This window comes from Corvus moneduloides, chromosome 2, assembly GCF_009650955.1.
Source record: "Corvus moneduloides isolate bCorMon1 chromosome 2, bCorMon1.pri, whole genome shotgun sequence".
Lineage (NCBI taxonomy): Eukaryota > Metazoa > Chordata > Aves > Passeriformes > Corvidae > Corvus > Corvus moneduloides.
In genome coordinates, this window is record NC_045477.1 from 29523787 (window position 1) to 29544010 (window position 20224).

The 20224-nt window shown below is 41.6% G+C and overlaps 4 protein-coding genes across 4 annotated transcripts in view; 1 reads left to right on the forward strand and 3 right to left on the reverse strand.

Moving 5' to 3' along the window:
• Positions 1-3728: 3728 nt before the first annotated feature.
• LOC116436348 (taste receptor type 2 member 40-like) lies at positions 3729-4780 on the reverse strand. The gene has a single exon (XM_032093385.1). It carries the CDS (start codon positions 4662-4664, stop codon positions 3729-3731), a length of 936 nt encoding a protein of 311 aa, XP_031949276.1. The 5' UTR covers positions 4665-4780.
• A 2633-nt stretch (positions 4781-7413) lies between these two features.
• LOC116439853 (taste receptor type 2 member 40-like) lies at positions 7414-8593 on the reverse strand. The gene has a single exon (XM_032099892.1). The coding sequence runs from the start codon at positions 8347-8349 to the stop codon at positions 7414-7416; it is 936 nt and encodes a 311-aa protein (XP_031955783.1). The 5' UTR covers positions 8350-8593.
• Positions 8594-10619: 2026 nt separating this feature from the next.
• On the reverse strand, positions 10620-11686 carry LOC116439854 (taste receptor type 2 member 40-like). The gene has a single exon (XM_032099894.1). The coding sequence runs from the start codon at positions 11568-11570 to the stop codon at positions 10620-10622; it is 951 nt and encodes a 316-aa protein (XP_031955785.1). The 5' UTR covers positions 11571-11686.
• Positions 11687-16444: 4758 nt separating this feature from the next.
• The window catches only part of KEL (Kell metallo-endopeptidase (Kell blood group)), a 28733-nt gene continuing 24953 nt past the window's right edge, over positions 16445-20224 (forward strand). The window contains exon 1 of the mRNA XM_032098849.1: positions 16445-16575. The gene's annotated coding sequence lies outside the window, so the exon portion shown is untranslated. The remainder of the gene's footprint in view (positions 16576-20224) is intronic.

Sequence of the window (20224 nt, forward strand, 5' to 3'; positions counted from 1 at the left end):
TTTAAGGTGGGGGAACCAAACCAACCTTCAGCTTCCAGACAGAAGAGAGAAAAAAGAAGAATGCTTCCTCTGAGACAAGATGCATGACATCAAAGGATCATAATCCTCGTAACTGTAATTTTCCTACTAGTACAGGGGTTGTTATTTTCTTTCCCAGAACAAATCCTGACCAAAGTTATAATTTACCCAACAGAACACAGGGATTTAGTATACAGTCGATAAAATGCATGTTGAAGATATTTTTATTCATATGCCAATAGTTAGTTAGCTGGTCAGGTACAGACAGAAAGGTCTACCAGGAGATTGACCCTATAAGGTGCCTTCCAGTATTTCGGTCAGCTTTCCCTCCTAGATTCCCAAATGCAGGTTAATGAACTGGTAAGTGTTTAACTTAATTGTATGCAAAGAAAGCTTTGGAGGGAAGATGTACTGAAAGAGACAGGAAAGTAGCACAGGGAGCGCTTTCAATTCTCATGGGCATGAGGAATGTGGAATAATGGAAGGTAAACTAAACCGTGTGAGAGCAGCTGTTCAGGATGTCCCTGCTGAGCAGCCGTGTGCCTCAGAGTTCAGCCAGGAGCAGGACAGCACACACGGTTTGTGGGCTGGGCACAGCCCACGTGTTTTACCTGTTGGTGGGGTTGGAGAGGTCTGAGGTTTGTTCCTGAAGGCTGGTGAGGGGACAGCAGGGAAGGGCAGAGGATGGACCAACCCTCCCAACATGGGTGTTGCACGGTGCTGAGCTGGGAGCCAGCACGTTTCAGTGGTGCTGACAATGGCATGCTGGGGTGTCACTGCCATGTTCTGAATTTTCAGCAAGTCTGTTAAACGGCATAAAAAACGTTCCTGCAAGCCATTTCTGTCACCTGTGAAACATTTCTGTCATGAGGGGAAGGAAGACTCCAACACAAGACATCCTTTGACTTGGTATTTTTTAATTTTTAAAGTTAAACAATTCTGTCACAAACTCAGGTCAAATTGCTGCAAACAGATTGACAACATCCAAGCCAGCTGTTTTACATCAGGATGGGCTTAGTGAACACAAGGCTCAAGTGATGTATGCTTCAGGGACAATCAGTTTAAAAGTAAATAAACTCCCACTGCAGCTGGAAAGGGTCCCAAAGCTCCAGTCCTGATGTAACAATAATGCACTGGCACTGATCACTATTTCAGCAAGAGCAGGAGGATCAAAAGGCCTTCTTGTTCTTTCCTGAATAATGCTGGAATCTGATTCATGGCCTTGTTTTCCTGTTGTCTTAGAGAAACCATGATTATTTCCAAGGAAAATACAGCAAATAGGTGTTGCAGTGGGGATCCTGCAACACGCATATACCAAACCAGGAGTCCCATGGAAAGGAAATATATACGGACAGACAGATTCTTGATAGCTGTTTCAGAGATGTTTATTTCTCCAGCCGCATGGCCGGGGCTCTGCCCAGGAACTGTTCCAGTCACAGGACCAAGGGTCCTTCTGCCCGCGCAGGGAACACAAACCAACCAATGGGAACGAGGCTGAGCAGGGGCAGGGAAGCCCCGTGTCTGTGCCCTCAGGGCCCCTCTCCCAGGGCTACACGGCAGGGGAGGGACCCCAACACCTCACCCGTTTTATTTTAATAAAAGGAGAATGAAAACAACTGGATAAACATAACAAGAACAGTTTCAAAACAAAACAAGCCGCCCTCCTGAGTCTATAAATGTCCAAACAGATTCTGTGGAACATCTTAGGGCTGACAGAAGGGAGACAGAACTCTCTGAGCATGCTTTGTGGGGAAACTGCGGCAGGAGAGGGTTTAACTTTTTCCCTTCCCCTTTTCATCCCCCACTCGGCATTGGAAAGGGATTTTTGGGGAAACAGTTGGCAAAAGCATGGTTTTGTGAGGGAAACCATGGATGAAAAAACGGATTGGGAATACACTGGGGGTAATAGGACATAGGGTAAAAGGGAAAGGTGGGATTAGGAAAGGGAGACTGTAGGAGGGATTTACAATAGAGATACTGTCTAACATGACTACGATTTTTTGCATATATACTGCCTTTTACAGGAACACCATCAGGCCCAGTGACTTGCGATGCTTGTAACCCTTTTCTACCTCGTATAATTTTGAATTCCACGACTTCTCCATCTCCCAAGCTTGGGATGCATTTTTCAGGGTTATTCTTTTTAATAGCAGTTCTATGCACGAATATGTCTTGCTGGTTGTCACACCTTGTTATAAAACCATAATTTTGCTTAACATTATACCATTTTACTATCCCTAAGATCTTAGTTACTATGATCTTTTCCTTTTTCCGAATGGCTGCTGTTTTCTGTCTCGCTGCGTCTTTGCTCTCTCCTTTGGTCGCTCCTGTGTTGGAATTGTCGGAGCTGCTGGTGCCTGCGCACTCTTCCCGGGGTCGCGTTCGGGGCTGCGTGGGCCGGGCCGGGCCGCGCTGCTCAGTTCTCCGTGCGTCACCTCCTCTGGTCGCAGCTTCGCTGCCGATGCCGGGCGCTGCACCCACGTCTCGGCCGGGCCCCCGAGCGACGACCCCCCCGCTCCCTGCTCCAGCGCACGTTTCGGTTCGGCGCGGCTCCGCTCCACCGCCGCCGCCCGCACGCCGCCCCTCTCGGTCGGGCATTCACGGGGCTCGCTCCACCACGCGCTGTGCTGGGCCGGGCGGGCACCGCCGGGTCCCGCCGCTCCCGCCGCTCCTCGCTCCGCCGCCGACACTGTGGCTCGCTTGGCTCCACCCGCGCGTGGGAACTGCCTCGCTGCTGCTCGCAGAGCGCTCGGTGCACGTGGCCTGGGCCGCACGGTCCCTGCGCCAGGCTTCTCTTCGACAGGACACAGCTGACATTGCTCAACCGTCTCGGTAACTAAATAATATTCACGAAAATATTCTTCCATCGGCATATATTTTGACTCCAGTATTAACTGTGTCCAAACGGTTTTCCAAAAGCCCTTGGTAAGAATTAAATCCCAAGAAACATAGAAAAAGTTCTTAAACAACCATGCCAGGAAGTGTTTCAGTTCTTTTTGAGCTTGAATCAAGCTAAAATTCACAAATCGTTGTTCAAGAATCATTTTAAGTTTAAGATAAATGTCCATATGCGGCTCTGAGAGCCAAGAGTCTTCCCACCGTTCCTCCATAGTTTAGATACGGAATAGCAAAGCAAAACCAAGAAGAGGAATCCAAAGTTTCCAGGGTTTACTCACACAAGTCAGTCGCTTAGGGATCGGGCATCGTTCTGCTCATAATTCTCCACCATTATGTTGCAGTGGGGATCCTGCAACATGCATATACCAAACCAGGAGTCCCGTGGAAAGGAAATATATATGGACAGACAGATTCTTGATAGCTGTTTCAGAGATGTTTATTTCTCCAGCCGCATGGCCGGAGCTCTGCCGAGGAACTGTTCCAGTCACGGGACCAAGGGTCCTTCTGCCCGCGCAGGGAACACAAACCAACCAATGGGAACGAGGCTGAGCAGGGGCAGGGAAACCCCGTGTCTGTGCCCTCAGGGCCCCTCTCCCAGGGCTCCATGGCAGGGGAGGGACCCCAACAAATAGGAGACGACTCACACTTCGTAACAAGACTCACATCCAAGTCAAGCAAATTTCCACCTTCTTCATGATTCCAGATCAGGGCTCTAATCTACTCATCCCAGTGTCTATTACTTTATTCATTTGATGACTTCAATTTAATTCATTTGGATCTAAACTAGAAAGCCCAGGCTAAGCCCATGTCTTTTACATGGATGTGGTTCTGAGTGGACATTTAGTGTGATGCCAAATCCTAGCTGTCAGCTCTCGAAATTTTGGATTGCTCCAAATTAAGACCAATGTGTGTCCTGTGGGACAGGCAGCCATTACAGCTTCACACACTGATTGCGCATCACTTAAAAATGAAAAAGTATTGCTTAAGAGAAGAAGCAAACAAGCAAAATATGTAATGTAGAAGATAAGTAAGGAACAGACTGACTTGATGGCACTGGTATGGGCCTCTAAGCTGGGATCCCTGAAGCCACTTGCATTATTTTGCATCTGTCTGGTGTGTACCAACAGAGACCGAATCAGCAGGACACTTGAAACAACAGACAGTATTAAAGGCAAAGCTGTACTTGCCTCACAAAGATAAATCAATAAAGTTAAGTTGTCTTTCCTTGTGATTCTCATTGCTGAAGAGTTTGTCATGGGTAAAGAAGCAGTGAAGTTGTTGTGCCCATTGTAGAGATCTAAGGCGAAGGGAATTGCAGCTGCAAAGGAGTGGAGGCATGATGTGAGCAGCATCCAGGGTACCAGCCTGGCAATTCTTTGCTTCATCCAGATGAAGAAAGGCCGTGTAAAACTGGCAACCTTGATGCAATAGAAGACACTAAGCCAGGCACCAAACCAGAGACCGGAGCAGTTCAGAAATATAAAAGCTGTATTGGAAACTACAAATACATTTTCTTCACGATACAAGTGTTCAGAAAATATACTCATGAACAAAACCAGTATAGTCCCAGAGTGCAAAATGATTCTAGATGAACTCAGAGAGATCATGATCATATCATATGGAGACCATGTTTTGCTCCCAATGCAGCTAGATGCACTGACAGCCAAGATAATTCCATTTCCTAGAATTCCTGCCATGGATTCAATTATGGCAATTGATAGACAAAGGAGAGCAAAAGATGTGACCATTGCAACTCAAGAGCTTGCAATTATTGCTCAGCTTCTCCTGGGCTCCTGAAAGCCTCAGATCTGCCAGGCACTGCCAGCTCCAAGGAGCTGTTATGGGCAATGCTCACCCATTTATCTCAGAGGCAGGAGTATCCTAATGTCATTTAATATTTCTGCTATTTTACATGTTGTTTTTGGAGTTGATAGCTCAGATGATTTGACTAAGCATGCAAATTGGATAAAGGTTCAGTTACAGTGTTTTCAGTTTGGTGAAGGGATTTGCATTGGAAGGGTTGTGCAGCAGCTTAAGTGGAGTTTTTCCATCCTCACGTTTGCACTCCAGTGTCTGATGTCTAGATTTGTTTTTTATACTTTAATGCCTAGATTTGTTTTTTTATGTCAGATGCCTTAATCTCTCCATGTCTTGCACCGTTGATGGTTTCCAAGCTGGTATGAAATAATTGCTACAGCCTCTTCTTACCCCGGGTCATCTCCTTTTCTATGCTTTACATGCCTAGATTTGTTTTTTACATGCCTAGATTTATTTTTTTATGTCTGATGCCTTAATCTCTCCATGTCTTGCACTGTTGATGGTTTCCAAGCTGGTATGAAATAATTGCTACAGCCTCTTCTTACCCTGGGTCATCTCCTTTTCTATATCAGATATATTCAAATAGCTGCTGCAAAGAGGATTATCATATTTTTCTTTTGTGTGTGGAGATTTCTAAGCATTATAATTATTTTTGCATGCTCCCTCTGAATGATCCAGAAAAGAACAATAAATTTGCAGAAAGATAAGGACAGAGAAAAGGAAAGTTCTTTTACCAGAGTGCTTCACTTGCCAATTTTTCACCAGCCTCCTGAAAAGATGTGGAATTTGCCTAGGGAATTTAAGATCTGGCAATATACAGCATTACATACAGGAGCAATGGCACACGTGTTAATTGAATCAATTTTGCTCCCATATGGAACATCCATGCTTTTAGAATTCTTTGTATGTGCTAAAAGAAGTGAATTCAAACACTTTCCACAGACAACAAGAAACAGGTGAGTGGAGAGGCTTGGGTTTAGTGGAAAGCTTTGGGACTCACATTTTATCTGCAGCCCAGAACACATCAACAGGCTCTTATAAATGCAGTGACACAAGTAGCTGTCAGCAGTACAGTAAGAAGCTGTGGGCAGTGATCAAAGGAGAAATTCTGAGGTGTTTTCAAGGCTGTTTCTTTGAGCAGATTGCATTTCCCAGTGCTTAATGTGATCAATGATTGCCTAGGGCAGTGATCAAACCTTTTTGATCATGCACCTGTAGGAGTAAAACTTTGTGAGCATCCACCTCAGATATATGTACATTTGTTTATATATTTTACATGTATTTCTGTCGGCTTTCCCTCCTAGATTCCCAAATGCAGGTTAATGAACTGGTAAGTGTTTAACTTAATTGTATGCAAAGAAAGCTTTGGAGGGAAGATGTACTGAAAGAGGCAGGAAAATAGCACAGGGAGCACTTTCAATTCTCATGGGCATGAGGAATGTGGAATAATGGAAGTTAAATTAAACCATGTGAGAGCAGCTGTTCAGGGTGTCCCTGCTGAGCAGCCGTGTGCCTCAGAGCTCAGCCAGGAGCAGGACAGCACACACGGTTTGTGGGCTGGGCACAGCCCACGTGTTTTGCCTGTTGGTGGGGTTGGAGAGGTCTGAGGTTTGTTCCTGAAGGCTGGTGAGGGGACAGCAGGGAAGGGCAGAGGATGGACCAACCCTCCCAACATGGGTGTTGCACGGTGCTTGGCTGGGAGCCAGCACGTTTCAGTGGTGCTGACAATGGCATGCTGGGGTGTCATTGCCAAGTTCTGAATTTTCAGCAGGTCTGTTAAATGGCATAAAAAACGTTCCTGCAAGCCATTTCTGTCACCTGTGAAATATTTCTGTCATGAGGGGAAGGAAGACTCCAACACAAGATATCCTTTGACTTGGTATTTTTTAAAGTCTTAAGGCAGGCACAAACTCAGGTCAAATACAGGTACATTGCTTCAAACAGATTGACAACATCCAAACCAGCTACATTACATCAGAAGGGCCTTTGGGAACATGAGGATGAAGTCATGTGTGTTTCGGTGACAGTCAGTTTAGAAGTAAATAAACTCCCACTGCAGCTGGAACGGGTCCCAAAGCTCCAGTCCTGATTTAACAATAATGCACTGACACTGATCACTACTTCAGCAGGAACACGATGCTTGAAAGGCCATGCCATTCTTTCCTGTACCATACTGGGATGTAATAGACACCTTTAGAATCAACAAATATTTTTCTAGAATTCAACCAGAATTGAAAATTATCAGCAAAATATTCCAAAATTATTTGCAATACCTCAGCATCCTCAATAGGAGCTTGTAGTAAGCAGAAACAGCATTCAAGCATAATATTCACAAATAAAATGAGACCATGCCTGGGCTCAAACAAGTCTGTTCTGTTTGTATCATAAATTGTAACTTACATAATTTCAAGTGATTACATCCTAGCCTGAGTCTTGGCCCTGTTTTTCTGTTGTCTTAGAGAAACCGTGATGATTTCCAAGGAAAGTACAGCAAATAGGAGACAACTTACACAATTCTTCATAAGAAGACTCACATGCAAGTGAAGCAATTTTCCACCTTCTACATGATTCCAGATCAGGGCTCTGATCTACTCATTCCAGCATCTATTTATGCATTGGATGACTTCAATTGAAATATTTTCAATGTAAATTAGAAAGCCCAGGCTAAGCCCATGTCTTTTACGTGGATGTGGTTCTGAGTGGACATTTAGTGTGGTGCCAAATCCTAGCTGTCAGCTTTCGAAATTTTGGATTGCTCCAAATTAAGACCAATGTGTGTCCTGTGGGACAGGCAGCCATTAGAACTATACAGATAGATTCTCCACTGCTTAAAGGTGAAAAATCACTGAATAAGAGGAGAAGCACACACATAAAATATGTAATGTAAAGGATGAGGAAGGAACAGACTGACTTGATGGCACTGGTATGGGCCTCTAAGCTGGGATCCCTGAAGCCACTTGCATTATTTTGCATCTGTCTGGTGTGTACCAACAGAGACCGAATCAGCAGGACACTTGAAACAACAGACAGTATTAAAGGCAAACTTATAGCTGCATTACAGAGATAAATCAATAAAGTCAAGCTGTCTTTCCTTGTGATTCTCATTGCTGAAGAGTTTGTCATGGGTAAAGGAGCAGTGAAGTTGTTGTGCTCATTGTAGAGATCTAAGGCGAAGGGAATTGCAGCTGCAAAGGAGTGGAGGCATGATGTGAGCAGCATCCAGGGTACCAGCCTGGCAATTCTTTGCTTCATCCAGATGAAGAAAGGCCATGTAAAACTGGCAACCTTGATGCAATAGAAGACACTAAGCCAGGCACCAAACCAGAGGCTGAAGTAGTTCAGAAATGTAAAAATTACTTCGGAAACTATGAAAATATTTTCTTTATAATAGGAAGTTTCAAAAAATATAGCCATTAAGAAATCCAGTGTATTCCAGCATTGCAAAATGATTCTAGATGAACTCAGAGAGATCATGATCATATCATATGGAGACCATGTTTTGCTCCCAATGCAGCTAGATGCACTGACAGCCAAGATAATTCCATTTCCTAGAATTCCTGCCATGGATTCAATTATGGCAATTGATAGACAAAGGAGAGCAAAAGATGTGACCATTGCAACTCAAGAGCTTGCAATTATTGCTCAGCTTCTCCTGGGCTCCTGAAAGCCTCAGATCTGCCAGGCACTGCCAGCTCCAAGGAGCTGTTATGGGCAATGCTCACCCATTTATCTCAGAGGCAGGAGTATCCTAATGTCATTTAATATTTCTGCTATTTTACATGTTGTTTTTGGAGTTGATAGCTCAGATGATTTGACTAAGCATGCAAATTGGATAAAGGTTCAGTTACAGTGTTTTCAGTTTGGTGAAGGGATTTGCATTGGAAGGGTTGTGCAGCAGCTTAAGTGGAGTTTTTCCATCCTCACGTTTGCACTCCAGTTTCTGATGTCCTGCTTTACATGCCTAGATTTGTTTTTTTATGTCAGATGCCTTAATCTCTCCATGTCTTGCAGTGTTATCAATTCAAAGTTTTTAAGAGTAATTACTGTGGTATTTTCTAATTCTGAGGCAGCTCCTTTTCTTTACCAGGTATCTTCAAATGGCTGCTGGAAGGAGGCTTGTCCTGGGTTTTTTTTTTGTATAGGGAGATTTTTAAGAGTTGTAATTATGATTGTGTGCTTCCTCTGAGTCTCCTGAAAGAGAACAATAAATTTGTCGGAAGATAAGGACAGAAAAAAGAAAAATAATTTTACCAGAGTTCTTCACTGGCCCATTTCTCATGAGCCTCCTGAAAAGATGTGGAATTTACCTAATGAATTTAGGATCTGGCAATATACAGCATTACGTACAGGAGCAATGGCACAAGTGTTAATTGAGTCAATTTTGCTTCCATATGGAACATCCATGCTTTTAAAACTCAATTATATTTGCTAAAAAATTTGAATTCAAACACTTTCCACATCCAAGAAAATGGAGGTCTACTAAGTGAGTGGAGAGGCTTGGGTTTAGTGAAAAGCTTTGGGACTCACATTTTATCTGTAGGATAGAACACAGAAGAAAACACACAAAGGCTCTTCAGAAACGCAGTGATGAAGTAGCTGTCAGTAGCACAGTAAGAAGCTGTGGACAGTGATCAAAGGAGAAATTCTGAGACTTTTTCAAGCAGTACAGCCTGGCACTCAGGTTTTGTTTTTTTTTTAAATCCTGTTGTGATGGGCACTGAAAACTGAGTCCATTGCATGTCGTTCAGAATTTCCATTATGAAAATTCTAGCTGTGCTTCTGGAAATGCAAATCAGAAAAGGATCCTGTAGTGATTTCTCCTGTAGATATTTGCATTTATTGACTTGAGCTAATGACTCAAATTATTGTTTTGTTGCTTGGAAAAGCCTGTGCTTTAGAAAATAAATGGGGACTGCTGTCTTTCTTTGAATTACTCACTGATGATTATTTTTATCATTAAATTATAGAAATCCAGAGGAGTGTCTTTAATGGGAAAGAGATTTGTTTCAAATGCTGACCTCATTGTTTTATGTTACATGTGAGCAGTTTCCTAGAAAATGTTGTGGGTTTTTTTTCCTGGATGTTCACTGGAAAGAGGTACAAGAGAACATGATTTGCATGATGTCCTTCTGCTTAGTTAATGTTCATGGTCCTGAGCTGGGAGCCAGCACGTTTCAGTGGTGCTGACAATGGCATGCTGGGGTGTCATTGCCATGTTCTGAATGTTCAGCAAGTCTGTTAAATGGCATAAAAAACGTTCCTGCAAGCCATTTCTGTCACCTGTGAAACATTTCTGTCATGAGGGGAAGGAAGACTCCAACACAAGTTATCCTTTGACTTGGTATTTTTTAATTTTTAAAGTTAAACAATTCTGTCACAAACTCAGGTCAAATTGCTTCAAACAGATTGACAACATCCAAGCCAGCTGTTTTACATCAGGATGGGCTTAGTGAACACAAGGCTCAAGTGATGTATGCTTCAGGGACAATCAGTTTAAAAGTAAATAAACTCCCACTGCAGCTGGAAAGGGTCCCAAAGCTCCAGTCCTGATGTAACAATAATGCACTGGCACTGATCACTATTTCAGCAAGAGCAGGAGGATCAAAAGGCCTTCTTGTTCTTTCCTGAATAATGCTGGAATCTGATTCGTGGCCTTGTTTTCCTGTTGTCTTAGAGAAACCATGATTATTTCCAAGGAAAATACAGCAAATAGGAGACGACTCACACTTCGTAACAAGACTCACATCCAAGTCAAGCAAATTTCCACCTTCTTCATGATTCCAGATCAGGGCTCTAATCTACTCATCCCAGTGTCTATTACTATGTATCTTTGACAACTTCATTTTAAGTCATTTGGATCTAAACTAGAAAGCCCTAAGTCATGGCTAAATCATGATCTTTTGTGTGGATGTGGTTCTGAATGGACATTTAGTGTGGTGCCAAATCCTAGCTGTCAGCGCTTGAAATTTTGGATTGCTCCAAATTAAGACCAATGTGTGTCCAGTAGGACAGGCAGCCATTAAAACTATACAGATAGATTCTCCACTGCTTAAAGTTGAAAAATCACTGAATAAGAGGAGAAGCACACACATAAAATATGTAATGTAAAGGATGAGGAAGGAACAGACTGACTTGATGGCACTGGTATGGGCCTCTAAGCTGGGATCCCTGAAGCCACTTGCATTATTTTGCATCTGTCTGGTGTGTACCAACAGAGACCGAATCAGCAGGACACTTGAAACAACAGACAGTATTAAAGGCAAACTTACAGCTGCATTACAGAGATAAATCAATAAAGTTAAGCTGTCTTTCCTTGTGGTTCTCATTGCTGAAGAGTTTGTCATGGGTAAAGGAGCAGTGAAGTTGTTGTGCTCATTGTAGAGATCTAAGGCGAAGGGAATTGCAGCTGCAAAGGAGTGGAGGCATGATGTGAGCAGCATCCAGGGTACCAGCCTGGCAATTCTTTGCTTCATCCAGATGAAGAAAGGCCGTGTAAAACTGGCAACCTTGATGCAATAGAAGACACTAAGCCAGGCACCAAACCAGAGGCTGAAGTAGTTCAGAAATGTAAAAATTACTTCGGAAACTATGAAAATATTTTCTTTATAATAGGAAGTTTCAAAAAATATAGCCATTAAGAAATCCAGTGTATTCCAGCATTGCAAAATGATTCTAGATGAACTCAGAGAGATCATGATCATATCATATGGAGACCATGTTTTGCTCCCAATGCAGCTAGATGCACTGACAGCCAAGATAATTCCATTTCCTAGAATTCCTGCCATGGATTCAATTATGGCAATTGATAGACAAAGGAGAGCAAAAGATGTGACCATTGCAACTCAAGAGCTTGCAATTATTGCTCAGCTTCTCCTGGGCTCCTGAAAGCCTCAGATCTGCCAGGCACTGCCAGCTCCAAGGAGCTGTTATGGGCAATGCTCACCCATTTATCTCAGAGGCAGGAGTATCCTAATGTCATTTAATATTTCTGCTATTTTACATGTTGTTTTTGGAGTTGATAGCTCAGATGATTTGACTAAGCATGCAAATTGGATAAAGGTTCAGTTACAGTGTTTTCAGTTTGGTGAAGGGATTTGCATTGGAAAGGTTGTGCAGCATCTGAAATGCATTGTTTACAGCTGCAGGTTTGCAGTCCAGTTTCTGATGTCCTGCTTTACATGCCTAGGTTTGTTTTTTTATGTCTGTTGACTTAATCTCTCCATGTCTTGCACTGTCATGGCTTCTTAGTTTATGAGAGTCATTACTGTGGCCTCTTCTAATACTGGGACAGGTCCTTGTCTTTATCAGTTGTATTCAAATATCTGCTAATAGGCTTGGTGAGCATGTAACAGCAAATCAAGGTCAACTCACCACAGTTATAAAGGATTTTCTTGGTCTTTCCCCTGTCATTGCAAAGTATTGCAAGGGTTCTACCATTTCATGTTTTTATGAAATGAACTAAGTCAATGACATCCTGCAGCACCTTTTGCAGGTCTGGCTCCAATTTCATTGCTGTAATAACTCTTCTATGAGCATTGCAGTGAACGAATTCCAGGTGTAATAGTGGCTATGTAACCTTACCACCCAATCCCTCTCTTATGTCAGTCAAAGGAGCTGTTCCACTGGTCTTTACACTTGCACAGCTCTTCCAGAAAGCAGTTTTATTAAAGAAATGATTTACTGTCGAGGATACAGCTTCTGTGATAGATCTTCCCTTCAGTAGCTTACAGAAGGTAGCTCTTAATTTATTTCACTACTGGAATTTGTCAAATACCATAGTCTGAGGCATTTTAGAAACATTTGTACTTTCATCCATCCACTCAGGAATCCTCTTCCACTGTGTAATTTGTACTGATGCTTGTTTCTTCAAACCTTCAGCAGTATTTTCTATGCGTTTGCTAATGGTGTTTGCTGACAAAGGAATGCATTTCAGTTTGCTGCTCTGTTGCTTTCTGTGTATTATCACAGCCATTTTTACCTTTTATGGCAGGAAGAATAAGTGTTTTCCTGGTACCATGTGGCATTTTGTCTTTTGTTGTTTATGACTGAAGTGGCTACCTAAAACCAGAGACTAGACAAGAATAAGGGAATAAAGGTAGGTATTTATTTGAAGGGCCTTCAAAGGTACACCCTGGGGAGTCAGAGGCTACTGCCAAGATGGACCCTGTTACAGTGGGGATTACTGTAGCAGGACCCCAAGATGGACCCCAGGTCACGAGTTCTTTACACTTTCATAACTTTGGTTCATTTGCATATTGGGGTTAATTCTCCAAGTAAAGCTTCAGTAAATGATGTAGATTTCCCAAGCTTGCCCCCCCTTTAGAGGCTTTTGGTTTATACTTTTTGGGCCTAGGGTGGCCTGAGTGTCCTTGGAGAGCAGGCCTGGAGAGACTTTGTTATGTCTACCTAGCATGAGAGAGCAGAAATTAACAGGCCAGAAGAAACCTCAGATTTACCCACTAGGCAGTACAGGATTTGAAAAATATGGAAGTTAAAACCTAAGGCATCACTGTGAAGCAAGAAACCTCAAAGGAGGCTTCTACAAATTTGTCATTAAGTTTGGTGAAATTTTGTAAAGTACTGAATTGAATGTCACATGGCTTGAAATGTTGCTGAAAAAATAGTAGACATTTGTCTTTATGCTCTGGATGATTAGATTTTAAATGTCTTGCTAATTCTGATGGCTTCAAAGTGACATTAGCTAGATTTTCAAAGCATTCCCAAAGTAAAATTTTCAAATACTTCGTGTCTGTGTGATCTGCATGGCCAGCTGTGTGTTTGAGTATTCTGACTGTATGCGCTGGAGTGTGTCTCTATAGATCATAGAATGATACAATCATAGAATGGTTTGGATAGGAAGGGGCCTTAGAGATCACCTAGTTCCAACCTCCCCACCATGGGTGGGGATACCTGCCCAAGGAGTATGTGCTCAGCCTCACTTCTTAGCTTGGCTTCCAGAAAACAGAGCCATAGCATCCACGCATCATCAGGATAATGGATTCATCCACTTGTAGCAATACAGCCCATACTTGACAGAATCTAACTAAGTAGAACAGCAAGTATAGAGACTGCTCTAAGCAAATATCATAAATACCATCTCTGCTGGAGATGTTTCAACAGGATAGGTTAGACATTTAATGAAATTATGTAACAATGGACTTACATCTGTTAGTAGTTATTAACGTACTGCACTACCCTCCTAATGTTGTACAATAAAAGAATTGGACACAGATGGTGTCAGCAGACTGCTTACAGAAATAATTCCAAATTTAGATTTGGTTGGGTATTGGTAAATTGCAATTCATCCCATATGCAGCAAACTACAGAACTTGCAATTGTTTCATGCAACTTTATATTATCCTGGTAACCCACACCAGGAAAAGACCTTTGTTTCCACAGCTAAGAGAACCAGGGTGACTCACATGCCTCTACTCACTGCAGACCTCAAACGCCAGGCCAAGTCTACCCTGTCTGGCAATGGCCTGACAATCTGAATGACACTGCTGCCATTCCAGCTGCTGGATTTTATTCTGATGCTGTACTCTCAACTATGCTCATGCTCAGGAATTATCTAGAAATTACCGGACCAGTGTTTTTCTCCAGGAATGGTCAAAGTGAGCTGCTGATGAGTAGATAATTCCTCCACACTGTGGAAAATGACTATCCAGTTCCTGGGATCATATTGTGCTATGCACTTGGGTGGAACAGCAGGAAGTGACAAGTTTTGACCTGAAAAGGGTCACTTTAAGGTTCTATATAGTGAACTCATGCCTGTCACTAAGGCCCTCTTCCAGAATGTCTACCCATTAGTCAAAATCAACATCAGAGAGATTGGGTGGGTGCTAGCTGAACCTGAACACCCCATCTTCATGGAGTCAACTAGCAAAGTACATATATATCCCCATACACTGTTTATAGAAAGACTATCAGCATATCTATTTCAAAAGCTGCTCAACAACCTGTAAGCCCACAGGGAGAATTATGGCTGAAGCATAAATTACAATGGCCATGTGTGTCAAGGAGCAGGAGGAGGAGCTGTTCCTTAAGGAAAGGGGACCTAAAAAGTCAGCATCACAAGGCAGGCAAGGATAGGACTGTCAAGCACACAGTCCCACCACATATGGGCAAGGGTAGCAAATAAGCTCTGTGATGGGTCAGCATCAGCAGTCCAGACATACTAGATGTGTCCATAGGGATAAGACATGTGCAAGATCAAGCCAGTAATTCCACTCTGCAGGTCAGGATCAGTATCCAGGTCAGCTAAGCAGGTGGAAAGGCCCAGGCAAAGCTGCAGCAGAGCTCAGGGAGAGTTCAAGCATTGAGCACCCAGCTTAGAAGCAGCTCCTGAAAGGAGAGGGGTCCGAGCCCCACTGAGGCTTCTCCCAGAAATTTGTTTAAAGGTCAGATGGCTGCCCTGTGGAAACTGGCTCTGAAACCCAGCAGCCCAAATCCCAAAAGCAGTGCAGATATTCACCATAGCAACACACATCAAATCAATGAGTCCATGCCAGTACCATCTTTTTATCATTTGGTGGTAAAATGAATTATATCAGCAGTATTCAATGCAAGTAAATTCCAAGGGCTTGACAAAGAAATCAGAATTAATTACTACAATAGATGGGTAGTTAAGTGCATAAAGTAGTTCAATAAATGCCTAGAGAATAACTACACAGTGTACAGCACTCTAATCTGGTTTAACAGGAGCACAGCCAGTAGATTAAGGAAAGTGATTCTCTTCCTCCATGCTTTTTAAGGCAGTATCTGGAATATTGCATCTAATATTTGGAGGGGCTTTTATTTTCCTAGTGACTGGACACTACTAAATATACACATAACAGCGGGCTTAGACTGACCACGAAATTTTGGAGGACAGGTTCAGAATTCAAAATCATCTTGGAAAGCTGGAGATGCAGTCTGATAAAATATGGAAAATGCCCACAGATATGAATGAACACATGCATATATAAATTTGTGAAGAAAGCTGTAATAAAAATAAATGCCATGCTGGGAGATGCAGACAGAAATTTTTGTTTGTTGTATAAATGAAGGCACCATACTCTTCCATATAGTTCAAATAAAGTTGTGTTGTGGAACTATAAAAATTGCAAGCAACAGCCTTTTTAGTTTAGAAAGAAGAAATCTGCAAAAGGGCTAATACATGCAAAAATAACTCTGAAGATACAGGAATAAACTTTTCTTGAAGTGCGTTATGGAGAGGGTAAGGAGTGGCTGGTTTCATAATTACACAGCCAGATCCTTTTTACAATTACAGTGTTAAAACTTAGAGAAAAAAAGTCATGTATATACTCACTGCAAACTTTTTAAGAGAGTTTGAACAAGAAGCTGCAGGAATGTCACAGGGAAAGTTGATCCTGCCTTGGAGAAGAGAATGAAAGCAAAGCTTACTCATCCAACTATATAGCGATCTACTAAAAACGTATTTGTTTCCATTTCATCAGTCTGGGCAAAAATTTTTCCCAGCTAGTTAGGCTGTTTGGTGAACCAAAGTTTTTGATACTTAATAATACCTCATAGTCACACAGGAAATTATTCAGTTCAATTCAAAATATGCCACGTTGCTGGGCAAATGCAAACAACTCCTCTTTACAGATGCACTGGCAAGTTACTTGATGACTCAAAACCACATATTGCATCAGAATCAAAGGTAGGAGTGGAACCTGAAATCTCCAGAATCCTGAGTTTAAGCCTTAACTTCTGAAACACAGAGCAATAACTGGAGATATTGAGGAGGATGAAAAGGGTAAGAAGAGGAGACATAAAATGAAACTTTGGTGGAAATATAGAAGAAAGGACTTGAGGGTTCTGCTCAGGAGAGAGGAGGTAATTTTTTTTTTTAATATGTCAGCCTTTGATTTCACAAGCATTACTTTGAGATATTGCAAAATATATTAAGAGCTTTAGTATCTCAGTTTGATCTACACCACAAATGGGGACAGCAGATTTGGGGGCTGAACAGAAGAGAATTTTTATGAGTGATGACACTTCACTGTCTGGTCCACAGGTGTAACTAATGGTAGAGATTATGGATGTATTTCTAACAAAAAAAACCCTGAAAAAACAATGTCTTGCTGACACCTTCTAAAGTATTTTGAATGGCCAGGAAGTTCATACAGTTTCAAATGTAGCTGCAAAGGCTATGCTTCCATATAACTTCTTGTTGTGGCATTACAGTTAAAATACACATTTTGATCAACTCAGACATAAGTCTGAGTTGTGATCTAGTGGCTATTGCATTGTAACAGTCATGATTCAAGTGATTCTGCACCAGAAAGACTTTATCTACATGTGAAATGTAATCGATTCCGCTTGATAGCCCCATAATCTCTGGAATTCAAGGCTTTTCTAGCCTCACATTTTAGCACACATCATTTAGGTTATAAGGATTTTTTCTATTTTGCTGTCACCAAGCACCGTAATTAGCCTGAGTTTTCCATAAGTAGGTACAACTCCACATCTCACACAAGGTCATCTATCATCTGAATTATAGCTGTAAGGCTAATACAGTAAAGCACAGGACACAGCTTTTATATTATGAAATTCACCACTTTTGATTATGTTGAATATGAAAGGGTATTTTTTGTTGTAGTCATTTTCCAGAATCAGCACTGAATTTTACAGGAAATATCCCTTTAAATCAGCCTGCAAGCAATTGTAAAAAACAAAGCCAATAGCAAGCACTTTAAGGAGCTACGGAAAATGGTTTTCTAGGATGTATTTTGAAAGGTGGTGCACTGTGAAGGAGTGAGAACAGAGCTGATACATACTCAATTCTAAGAGAAGCCCTCTGGCAGTCTGCTGGACTCAGATATTTCATTTGTCTTAGCATGCCTCCTCAATAGAAGATTGTGTGGCTATTTATTCAGTGATTATGCTTTTATTCTTTTTTGCTCTCCTTAATGTTAAATAAAAGTTTCAGAGGCTAGGACTTACTTATCTGAATGGAAAACTATGCCTCTTGGGTGTTTTGGAATGGTTTCACAGTAAATGTCTGAACCCGTAAGAAGATGTACAACCACAAAAATCTTTTTTTAACATCAATCTTTACCCTGCTGCAGAGAAAAAAAAAATCAAGTTCTCACTAGAAGAGAAACTACAAAAACTACAAAATCTTTAACAGTAGCCTGAAGTAAAATTCTAATTATGCTATTTATTATTAGAGGTTGTGCCCAATGAAGCAACAAATGAGATATTAAATTAATACAGAAAATAATACAAGACATTAATGTAGGATAGGGTTATGACCAGGGAAACTCATGTACATTCATGTAGGACAGGGAAAAATAAGGTGTTTTTAGTTTCAACATCAGTGTTTTCTGCCATTCTTATTTAAACTGCTTCTCCTGTCTTTCTTGCCTAATCTTCTCTACTCTCCTATCTTCATTCTCTGACTTCCCTTCTCTAGTACCTGAAACCAATCCCTTTTCTTTTCTGTCATCAAGGATACCCTTCCTGCCTACCTCCCAATTCACATACCTTATATCCATTTTCCCACTTGGATCACAGGTTTGAGTATAGTCTTCCTTATGGATGGGCTGATGAATCCTTAGTTTGAAGGACTCACAAATGTCAGGCTATTCCACATTTTTTCCTCATTGTCTTTAACAAATTCTTCCAGGTAACTGAGCTGCCACGTATTGAGCTAATCTGTGGTTACAAACTTTGGTCTTTCCCCTTCTTCCTGCCTCCTCTGAACCTAAAGTCTATTAACCGGTAGCTGTGGTTAGAAGTGTATCAATGACTTTTCTGTCCTTTTTTTCCTGAATAAAGATGTCCCAGAAAGGTGGAAGGACAGGTTGCCCAGGGAAGTGGTGGATGCCCCATCACTAGAAGTGTTCAAGGCCTGGACAGAGTTTAAGCAGCCATGGTGGGGCGGTTGAACTGGATGATTTTTAAAAGGTCTCTTCCAACCAAGCTTTTCTGTGAGTCTGTGTACTGATGGACTGATGCCAGATGAGAGAGCAAGTGATTGGTGGACAAAAGGGCAGTGAAAAGTTGCCATCTGCATATGTGACTGAAGAGTGTCTGAGAGCACTTTTCCCCTGGAAGGGATCTCTGTCACCCACGGGGCAGTTAGAGCACTCTGCTAGATCCTTGACTGACAGCTCCAGTTAGGGGCTGTTGAAATTGAATTTATCCTGTCATCAGTCCTCCAGTCTACAATGGAATATTATGGCTTCCAGACTGTTCTGCCTCCAGTTTTCTGAACTTCTTTAGTGAAGGAACAAGCTTTTCCAGTGCTACAGTGTTCTGATGTTCTCACACCAAATTTGTGCTTTTGATGGTTACTGAAATTATTACTAATGTTTAGCAGACAATCTTTCATATAAAGGAGATTTCCTTTCATGTTGTTTTATTCCACAAGTTACACTGCTCAGTGGTAGTACCACCAGGGACCATTTGAGGTAGAAGAGCTTGAGTTAAATAAGTTTTTTTAAACCTAAGTGCAGCCTCTTTGTAAGAGATAGCCTTTTCATGAGCTTTCCAGATGGCCAGTGACATTAATATTGCCTCACCATGTTTTTAAATTTAATTACATAAAGCTGCCAATCTTTTGTGCAGTGTGTGATACATACATATTTTGGAACATTGAAGATGGAATATCAATCCATGAAGCAAAATTTCACTCTACTGAACTGTTGCAGTGGAATTTACTATTCACATGATGTAGAAGATCAAAGTCCCAATTCAATTTCACTTTAGGACCGATATTAAGAAAATAATTTGCTGAAATCTGCTTTAGATTCCAAACCATTTGAAATACTAACCATTTAAAATTACCATGAGAAATACTTGCAATGACATCTGTTAAATGCACATCAATGCACTTAATACATTCATCTTTCTTTGAATCATATGTCTATTTAATACTAAGAGGTATCTAAAAGATAATTGCTGTTAACCTTTTTTATGTGTAACAGCTGGAAGGCATGTCCAACATTATTTTCTTTTCAATGTGCTGATCGGTGTTAGATTTGGAAAAAGCTAATGCACTGTATAGAGAAGAGAAAGTGTCTGTCACAGAGAAAAAAGCCAGAGGTTCTCTCACTAATTCGTGGACTCGAGGGAGCAGACCTGTCATATGTGCCTTAAAGATAAGAAGGGAATGAGTTGATAAGGATTACTTATGACGTCTTCTCTCTCCCTGCCCTCCCTCCCCCAAGCCCCTCTTCTTGCTTCTGTAATTAGAAAAATTAGGGGAAACTTTTTGTCTTTTCTTTCTGTAGGTGATAAAAGTGTCTTCAAAGAAACCTTCATGCTAGCAGGAAAAACAACAGCACCATTTTCATGTATACGTGAATACTTCACACATTCAACTCTCAAGATCCCCAAAGCTCTGCAGGTTTTATGTTCAAAACCACATCAGAGTATTTACTGGATATACCCTGCCAGCATGCAATCCCCTCCAAGGCAGAGCTTTTGGAGGCCTAGATATATATACAGGCTGTCATTTTCAGACAGAAAGTGCCAC